The sequence below is a fragment of the Triticum dicoccoides genome, chromosome 3A (assembly GCF_002162155.2).
Source record: "Triticum dicoccoides isolate Atlit2015 ecotype Zavitan chromosome 3A, WEW_v2.0, whole genome shotgun sequence".
Taxonomy (NCBI): domain Eukaryota; kingdom Viridiplantae; phylum Streptophyta; class Magnoliopsida; order Poales; family Poaceae; genus Triticum; species Triticum dicoccoides.
In genome coordinates this window covers 151,153,428-151,163,600 of record NC_041384.1, presented here as the reverse complement: position 1 = coordinate 151,163,600, position 10,173 = coordinate 151,153,428, and the positions used below count along the sequence as shown (strand labels likewise).

Genomic DNA, 10,173 nt, shown 5'->3' with positions numbered 1-10,173 from the left:
CATGTGATTTGTACACCCACTATCAATAATCCATTCTGAAGACTTTGAAGACACTGGTGTCGTACCCTACAGAGCAGTTAGGGGGATAGGCTTCACGAAGAGAATTGTGAAGCAAAAACATTTGACGAACCAGTGGGTTATGAAAACTTAGATCCAGATTAGGACTAATAGGGAGAGTAGCATGCGATTCAGGAACGAAGTACATAATGATGCCATTCGGGCATTTTATCTTGCGCCCTACAAGATTTTTAAGGTCCCCAGCAATAGCGTCAGAAGATTTTGTTTTTCTGCTGGAGACCTTTCCCTGCAAAAGAGAGTTAAGCTTTCTTAACCACCCACATCTTTAAGGGTGGCTTAGAAGCAATAAGTCTAAGTGCAGCATCTGAGAATTTTGGCTTTGAAGCCTTAGCAAACAGTCTTGCAGGTGGACAATAATACTCATAGGAATAAGCAGAACAATTTTTGGTCATATGAACATGACGGTTCGATGAACCGCTCTCATATTCATATGCCTGAGTATGGTTTCCCTGCAAAACATCTGCGTTAGTGTGACTCAGGTGAGTCCTCTGTTTGTATGAGGCCTTTGGACGGTATGAAGCCTTTGGTCTGAGATTTGTCTTCTTCAAGTGAGGTGTCATGAAGACATTCACACGAAGATTTTCCAGACACTTTTTCGGAACCCAGATCTTCTTCATAGGCGGTCCATTCCTGTAGTTAGTACCAGTGTACCTGGCAAACACTTCACCATTCTGATTCTCAAACAGTTTATAGTTTGCATCAAAGGATTCATCAATAATAATGGGGTTAGCACATGTGAAGCCAGATAAATTGGATGGATCTGCTGAAGGTTCCTTTGCAGCAACCCATGTGGTTTTGGGGTACTGCTGAGGTTTCCAGTAAGAGCCATCTGCATTTATTTTCCTTACGAACCCAACACCCTCTTTCCTAGGGTTTCGGTTCAGAATCTGCTTCTTGAGGACATCACATAATGTCTGATGTCCTTTAAGACTTTTGTACATCCCTGTTTCAAGCAATGTCTTCAACCTAGCATTCTCATCAGCAATATCAGTGGTATCCTCAGCAGAGGGGTTAGTTACCACATCAACAGTTGAAGATATTGCAACAGCAGTAGTAGTGGAACATTCAGCAACAGAAGTAGCATTATCACGCTCAATGCATTTAAGACATGGTGGTTCAAATCCTTCTTGAGCGGAACTGATCTGTTCGGCGTGAAGTGATTCATTTTCCTTTTGAAGATCTTCATGAGCCGCTCTCAATTTCTCAAGTTCTTGCTTCCTTTGAAGATAATCATAGGAAAGCTTTTCATGAGTTGTTGAGAGAGTATCAAGACGATCTTCAAGTTTCTGATACTTAACGTGAAGATTTTTTATGCCTTCAATTAAGGATTCAGATCGAGTCATTTCAGCACCCAACAGATCATCGCTTCTGTCTAACAGTTTTTGAATATGTTCCATAGCTTTCTGTTGTTCAGTTGCAATTTTAGCAAGTGTTTTGTAGCTGGGTTTTGAATCACAGTCAGAGTCATCGTCACTAGATGTTTGATAGCGAGTAGTGCGTGTGTTTACCTTGGCACCATGTGCCATGAAGCAGTAGGTAGGAGTGGAGTCGTTCTTGTCATTTGCATCAGTGTCGATGATGAAGTCATTGTCTTCAGTCTTGAAGATGGACTTGGCGACGTATGCTGTAGCCAGACTCGCAATGCCAGAATCAGACTCCTCCTCAGATTCCACCTCTGCCTCCTCAGAAGTGGACTCCTCCTCTGAATCCATTTCCTTGCCAACAAACGCACGTGCCATGCCAGATGAGCTCTTCTTGTGTGATGAAGACTTTGAGGAAGACTTGGAAGAAGACTTTGAGTATTTCTTCTTCTTCTTGTCGTCAGAATCATATTCCTTGCTCTTCTTCTTCCTTCTGTTCTCATTGTCCCACTGTGGACACTCAGAGATGAAGTGTCCAGTTTTCTTGCACTTGTGACATGTTTTCTTCTTGTAGTCATGAGCAGAATCTTCATCATTCCTTGAGCTTGATCGTGAAGATTTTCTGAAGCCTTTCTTCTTGGTGAATTTTTGGAACTTCTTCACTAGCATTGCAAGTTCCCTTCCAATGTCTTCAGGATCATCAGAACTGCTGTCAGAATCTTCTTCAGATGAGGAAACAGCTTTTGCCTTCAAGGCACGAGTTCGCCCATAGTTTGGACCGTAGATATCTCTTTTCTCAGAAAGCTGGAACTCATGTGTGTTGAGCCTCTCAAGTATGTCACACAGATCGAGTGTCTTGAAATCATGACGTTCTTGAATCATCAGGGCTAGGATGTCAAACGAACTATCAAGTGATCTCAGCAGCGTCTTGACGATTTCATGTTTGGTGATCTCAGTGGCGCCGAGGGCTTGAAGTTCATTTGTGATGTCAGTGAGCCAGTCAAATGTGTGCTGGACATTCTCATTGTCATTTCGCTTGAAGCGGTTGAAGAGGTTGCGAAGAACACAGATTCTTTGATCTCTCTGGGTTGAGATGCCTTCATTGACCTTGGAGAGCCAGTCCCAGACCAGCTTGGGTGTGTTCAAGGCACTCACACGGCCATACTGTCCTTTTGTTAGATGACCACAGATGATATTTCTGGCAGTAGAGTCCAGTTGAGTGAACTTCTTGACATCAGCAGTAGTGACACCTTCTCCAGCCTTGGGAACGCCGTTCTCGACGACATACCATAGGTCGACGTCAATGGCTTCGAGATGCATGCGCATCTTATTCTTCCAGTAGGGATATTCAGTTCCATCAAAGACGGGGCACGCAGCGGAGACTTTGATTATCCCTGCAGTCGACATAGCTAAAACTCCAGGTGGTTAAACCGAATCACACAGAACAAGGGAGCACCTTGCTCTGATACCAATTGTAAGTGCGTATATCGACTAGAGGGGGGTGAATAGGCGATTTTTATGAAAGTCTTCAAAACGTGGAAGTTATGAAGACAAACAGTAGAGATAAGCCTATCACTATGCAGCGGAAGTTAGATTACACTAGGCAAGCCATGGTCAAGTATTCAATAGAGTGAAAGCACAATGACAAGTAGGTGCAGTGTAATAAGGATCAGGTAGGAAGAAGTCATGAAGCCAAACAAATCATACAGTTACATTGTGAAGACAAAAGGTATAGCAAGCATGCACTGGCTTCACAATGAGTAACAGTAAGTAAAAGGAAGTGAAGATGAAACCAGTGACTCGTTGAAGACAATGATGTGTTGGACCAGTTCTAGTTGCTGTGACAACTGTACGTCTGGTTGGAGCGGCTAGGTATTTAAACCTTAGGACACACGGTCCCGGACACCCAGTCCTGAACACGCAGCTCAGGACACCAAGTCCTCACCGTATTCTCCTTGAGCTAAGGTCACTTAGTCCTCGCCCAATCACTCTGGTAAGTCTTCAAGGTAGACTCCCAAACCTTCACAGACTTCGTTCACTGGCAATCCACAATGTCTCTTGGATGCTCTGAATGTGACGCCTAACCGTCTGGGGATGCACAGTCCTCAAGTGTAATAAGTCTTCAGATCACACAGACAAAAAGACTTAAGTGATGCCCAATGTTCTCTGGCTCTGGGTGGTTAGGGCTTTTCTCCTTGCTAGGAATTTTTTCTCAAAGGCTTCGAGGTGGGTTGCTCTCAAACGACAAAAGTCGTGCACTAAAATCTGAGCAGCCAACCGTTTATGGTTGTAGGGGGTGGGCTATTTATAGCCACTTGGCAACCCGACCCGATTTGTACGAAATGACCCTGGGTCACTAAGGAACTGACACGTGTCTCAACGGTCAGATTTCAAACTCTCATGGCAACTTTACTTGGGCTACAAGCAAAGCTGACTTGTCCGGCTCTGGACAAGATTCATTCTCATTGTCTTCACTCGAAGACATAGGTTTTTGGTTTAGGCATCACTTCAGTCATTCTGACTGGTTCTCCTGGACCCCACTTAACAGTACGGTGGTTCCTATGACTCAACACAAAAGAAAAAGAACTACGAAAGATCTAAGTCTTCGAGCTCCATAGGCTTCATAACGTGTCTTCTTTTGTCATAGTCTTCAATGTGAATATCTTCATATACCACCTTTGGCTTCAATGTCTTCATACATTTTTAGGGGTCATCTCTGGTAGTAACACCGAATCAATGAGGGACTTCTACCTGTGTTATCCTACAATTCTCACAAACACATTAGTCCCTCAACTAGGTTTGTCGTCAATACTCCAAAACCAACTAGGGGTGGCACTAGATGCACTTGCACATACAAATAATATACTAGTACCTCCGTCCTGATTTATAACTCTCATTTGTATTTTATACCAAAATTTGACTATACATTTAACTAACAAAACATTAATGCATATTATAAAAAATTATATGGCAGTTTTCAATTATATTAATTTTTATGACATGCTTTAATATTTTATTAGTTAAATTTAAAGTCAAATTTTGGCACAGAATACAAAGGGACTAATAAACCAGGACGAAGGTAGTAGCAATTTGGTGCACAGTCTTGTGTTCTGTGCCACATAGACTTAACCGCAACACTTGGCGGAAATCTGTAAGCACGAAGGGTGAGTTTGGTTGCCCGCATCGAGCTCAATCAGTCCCGCGCGATACAGCATCTTTTTGGACTCCAGTTGTTTGGTTTCTTGCATATCTTAAAGCACCCATGGGCTGGCCCATTGAAAACGGCCAAATCGGCAGTTTCTTGAGAGCCAGGCCGCAGCGATGCTTCAGAGGCGTACGTGGGTGGCTCTTTGGAAACATGGCTGCAGTTAATCCCTCATACTCAATCCTATCAATCCCCTCTCTCTCTCTCTCTCCCTCTGCTCTAGTCGATCCCGTCGGCTGCGGTGCCGCCCTCGTCCGTGGGGTCGCCGGCGTTGTTGATCAAGAGGCGCCTTCTTCCAACGGTGGGGCCGACCACTTCTCCGCCAGTGTGCCCGTCGACCGCCGGTGTCCCCAGGCTTCCCGCGGGCCCAGGCTCGCCGCCTCGGTTGCGGCTGTGGTGCCCCGACTCTAGAGGCCAAGAACCGCGGCGACGAAGGCCCCCGCCCTTCTGCTCGTGGCGAGCCCCAGCGGTTCCTGCCTACAACCGCGAGCCCCGGGCTCGCTCCCTCCACCTTTCATGCGCTCCAAGGCTGCGCCGACTGTGGCGCTCCGGTCCAAGAAGTTGGCGACTTTGTCGCGCTCCACGATGGCGCCGACAGTGGCGCTCCGGTCCAAGAAGCCGGCGACTTCGTCGCGCTCCAGGACGCCGCCTACCGTGGCGCTCTAGTCCAAGAAGCCGGTGCCTTAGTCGCGCTCCAGGACACGACAAACCGTCGCGCTCCAGGACGCCGCAGACCATCGCGCTCCAGGACGCCGCTGACCGTGCCGCTCTGATGCAACAAGGCGACGCCTTCGTCGCTCTCCAGGATGTTGCTCGTGGCCTTGTTGGTCTCCTCCAGGGCCCAGCGAGCCCCCCAGCAATGCCCACGAGACCAACCAGACGAGCTCCAGGAGCCGCGTCGCGAAGCATCGCCTCGGCGAGCCTCGACCTGGTGAGCCGCACCGCGTCTGGGAGCCTCAGCACGAGGAACAACTCCGTGGGCGATGTGAGGAGCGGTGAGGCCCTTCGTAGATTTCAGCAAAAGATATTTTTTGACGAAAAGACGGCCCTAGGGCCGTATTTCATTGATTAATCAGGAGAGGCAAAATACAAAGTCTGAGAGACAAGAAGAAGGTGGAGCTGGCACCCAGCAACAAACAAGGGGGAAAACCCAGTAAGAAACAAGGGGAAAATCAAGGTGGTTCAAATATTCTGTCGAGCAAGCTAAGCCCAGCCGTTGACCAACATCTTGCCTCATCCATGATTCGTCCCATGAGTTGTGGAGCGGAGCATATGTCATCATTTAACACACGGTTGTTTCGTTCCTTCCATATCATTCAGGAGACCAAGCAAATGACTGACTTCCATTCTTTTATCTTATTAGCTGGGAGCAACTGCAGTTGCATCATCCAATTGTTTTTGAGAGGAAGGCATTATTGATGGGAGTTCACCATTGGTGCAAGGTTGAGAAAAGGGCGCCAAGCTTGCTGATGATCATCATCCAGAGCTGCTTGGAGAAACTGCAATCTGCGAGCAAATGGGTGGCCGTCTCCGGCGTAGCACAGCAAAGCGAGCAAAATGGGTTGTGTGGGATGCCCTCGATAGCCAGGTTGTCAGGCGCCGCCCTGGTGGACCGTATGAGTGCTCTATCGTCTGACCGCACGGCTCCTTCGAATTGGCATAGGTACGCCGACTTGGCGGTGTAGTTGCCACCCGCGGTCCAGCGCCAAGTCACCGTGTCCTCCACTTCATCATTGAAACTGATACCCGCCGCTATCTCTGATAGGCAACGGAGCTGTCTGAGCACCAGCGCAGATGGATTGGGCTTAACAAGGCGAAAGTCAGCAAAAGATATGAACACAAATGACAACGTTGAAACGCGAAAGTCAGCATGATCTTTTCAGCGAAATGGCAAATTGTCAAATGAACACCAGTGTTGGCCCATGTGACCGATCGACAACGCTCTTGACATATACTACTCACCCCCACAAGACCGACGCGCCTTGGCCCGGTGCGAGAGGGTAGATGGCCCTATCCAACAACACTTGGGTGCACGAGAGATTTGCGGCGAGGTCTGGTGGTTCCTTCTTGAGACGCGAGCTCGCTCTTCCTGACAATCGCGAGGGCGGATGGCTGGAGTCCGGCTACTCATGCAATGTGTATGTGTTCAAGAGAGTTTGAGACCAGGCAACGTGTATGTGTTTCAAGTGATGTGAAAGCCTATTTCGAGAGTTCGAGACCACACAACATGCATATATTTCAAGTCATTTTTTCATTCAAAATTGCATCACTGTAGCAAAGGATGGCACTTGTATTGATATGGATGGTATAGACAACACGCAGAAAGCAACCAAAATAATTGAGAACTATGTTTAGCTTATTTAGCTGGTTGGAACTAATGCAAGCAGCCAAACGCGCCTCACACTACACTAGATATGACCACAACCTTCAGAAGTTCAGGAGTACCACACGCAAAATACAGCTAAATAAAGATAAGATGTTGTGGCTCCACAATTATTATATATGGATGTTTCATTAGATGGTCATTGTAGCATTTGGCACTTGCACCACCCTGACACTGACAATGATGGTACAAGCGCGTCGGTCCAAACAAAGACCTTTTTTCTTTTCTTACGAAGATATATCTCCAAACATTGATTCGCCTGTTGGTCATTGGATTGTAGATGATAGGTTATGTTCAGTGTGCATCAGTTTTAACAAATCCACTTAAAAGATGCTAGTGAATCCAGTAAAAAATGATGCTAGCAAAGAGGCTATCCTTTTTTTAGAATCACAGGGCCATTTTATTGCACTATTTCAATGTTTACAGGTATATCTAGATGATCAGGTGAAGCATTAAGCCACACATGTCGACCATTCTCTAGAGACAGAGACGTGGTCGTACGTGCTAAGAGCAACTCTAACAGACTCTTTATATCGTGGACATGTAAAATGAGTTTACAGTTCGTGGAATGCCTTGGATACGGGCCAAAAATAGCCGCAGCATAACAAAAATTGAAAATTAAACTGTAAATTTTGAAATTAGAACTTCGTGGGAGAAATAGAACGACTTCAGCACAACAAGTAGCGTTCATAGTTCTGATCATCATACATATTTCATACATAACCTATTTGTACAAAATAGATCGGAGGAGTGGAGGCCACCGTAAACCCTACTGTCAAAATCTGGCTCACCCGAGCCATCTGGGTGCGGCGGTGACGCTGCGGTGGCAGAGGAGTTCAGTCGGAGGAGGAGGAGGAGAAGAGGTCCACGTACATGTCGTCCTGCGCCTTGGCTGCTGGTGCTGACAGTGACGGAAATGGCACATCATCCCGCAATAATTCAAATAAAGTAGAAGTATAGTCATATATCTGCCTATTTAAATGGCATATATATCTTAATTTCCCACCGCAGATTTCAGCAAAGGATATGAACACCAACGACAACGTTGAAATGCGAAAGTCAGGATGTTCTTTTCAGAAAAATGGCAATTTGTCAAATGAACACTAGTGTTGACCTATGTGACCGTATTGGCAACGCTCTCGACCTATACTGGCATACTGCTCACCCCAGCAAGATTGGCGTGCCTCGGACCGGTGCGAGAGGGTAGATGGCCCTCTCCGATGATAGTTGGGCGCATGGGAGATTTGCGGCGAGGTCCGGTGGTTCCTTCTTGAGACGTGAGCTCTCTCTTCCTTGACAATCGCGAGGGAGGATGCCTGAAGTTCGGCTACTCATGCAACGTGTATGTGTTTCAAGAGAGTTCGAGGCCAGGCAACGTGTATGTGTTTCAAGTGATGTGAAAGCCTATTTCGAGAGTTCGAGACCACACAACATGTATATGTTTCAAGTCATTTGTCCATTCTAAATCACATCACTGTAGCAAAGGATGGCACTTGTATTGATATGAACTAGATCATTGATGGCGTGCGTTGCTGCGCCCGTCCACTTTACACTTTAATGTTAGGGATTGATGCAATTATATGGACTCAAATCAAATACTCATCAAGTTAAATTAAGTTAATAGGGCTGCTTGCATGGCGTAGCTTTACAATGCCAAATTCAAAGTTGTAATGCTATATACAGAGAACTTTCCCTTGAGTTGAAGATAGAATAGACCAATCGATTCAGGAAATAAAATCACTTATCAATATGAGTATTTACTCGATTAACAAACTTGACAGCATTACTTGAGATACAATTTGCAATGGCCAGAAATCAAATGACTAACTCAAACAGAAATTTCTCATGCCCTAGATCATACATTGATAGCTTTATGTCACACATGAGCATATTTTCCACAACTACATGATACGCAGGGAAGCAGATTTATTAGTGGAAATTCCCTGTGTTGGGACCCAATGTATATGCATGCATGTATATGTGCCTGTAATGATAATGATATATTTTCATATGTTAATGGTGGAGTGATATTAGCTACTTGGGCAAAGAATTGCAGTTCAACAGTTATGGTGAGCGTTGGGTAAACACAAGGTACATGTGCATATATATACTTCCGGCAACAGATGTATGTTGTAGGTATATAAATTATATTTGAAAACCAAGACTATTACCTCTAGCGACTCCATGTTTGAACATAGATATGATAATAGCCCTCTCAGTGGGTTGTTTCTTAGCATCTCAACCAACATGGGAGTAAGTATGTCTCTTCTTGCATTGAAAGCTAGATCATTTGAATTAGGGAAATTTTAACATGCCAATGTGGCCATTATATATACTAATGTGTTGGAAGAAGATATGGATTTATAATGAAATTTAAATCATCATAAGCATTCCTGTCTACAATATTAAAATATCTAAACTCGCATGCTTAAAAGCTAAAGAGAACAAATGGGAGACATGACCTACCAATATAACATTTTTTTTCTTTTGCAAAATACTATTGGAGAAATGAAAAAGTAACACACGTATTCTAAATGTCCTTGAATAAACCGACAAATGAGATGAATTACTGACATGTAGACACAAAATTTACAATTTTCTGAAAGCAATAGTAGAAACATTCAAGAGGCAGTCAAAAAAATTAAAGGTATATTCTCTGTGTAACTAATTCATGATGTGCAATGTGTGCCATCATGATGATCAGATGATAAGTACAAAAAATAACATGAATGTGAGGACCTGCACAAGAGTGGGTCATTCAGAATCTTGCGCAGAGGAGCAAGTCGCTGATAAGTTAGCATGAAGAAAATGAGAGTCTAACATGTAGATAAAGGAAATCAGTTGACGAAGAGTAAGAGACCTACTTTGTCGAGAAATAGAGAACTAAATTCAAAGCCTTCATCTTACTTTTTTGAAATTATAGGAAAAGCTGAACCAATTGATCTATTGATAGTAATAGTGCAACTCTGTAATGACAGAGGAGAATACCAAAAACATATCCTCCCTTTTTCTGTGAACATAATATCGTCTTATATATTATAATCTCTTCAATGAAAAAGACCATCCTCACTACTCATGATATATTGACAGATCCACTTTAGTACTTGGACCTAATATTTTTCCTATAAAGAGCACGTGTATGTGAC

General features: G+C 44.5%; 1 protein-coding gene across 1 annotated transcript; it reads left to right on the top strand.

The window, feature by feature from the left end:
* The first annotated feature begins 4,969 nt into the window (after positions 1-4,969).
* Positions 4,970-6,908, top strand: LOC119271409. The gene is made up of 3 exons (XM_037553253.1): positions 4,970-5,575; positions 5,721-5,936; positions 6,008-6,908. Exons 1-3 carry the CDS (start codon positions 5,451-5,453, stop codon positions 6,327-6,329), a joined length of 663 nt encoding a protein of 220 aa, XP_037409150.1. The 5' UTR covers positions 4,970-5,450; the 3' UTR covers positions 6,330-6,908.
* The last annotated feature ends 3,265 nt before the right edge of the window (positions 6,909-10,173 follow it).

Excerpts from the sequence above, each read along its gene's own strand:
- LOC119271409 (XM_037553253.1), top strand. The coding sequence starts at position 5,451 with ATGTTGCTCGTGGCCTTGTTGGTCTCCTCCAGGGCCCAGCGAGCCCCC. Across the intron at positions 5,576-5,720 it reads CCTCGGCGAGCCTCGACCTG|GAGAGGCAAAATACAAAGTC; the intron begins GTGAGCCGCACC and ends TTGATTAATCAG. Across the intron at positions 5,937-6,007 it reads ATGTCATCATTTAACACACG|CTGGGAGCAACTGCAGTTGC; the intron begins GTTGTTTCGTTC and ends TTATCTTATTAG.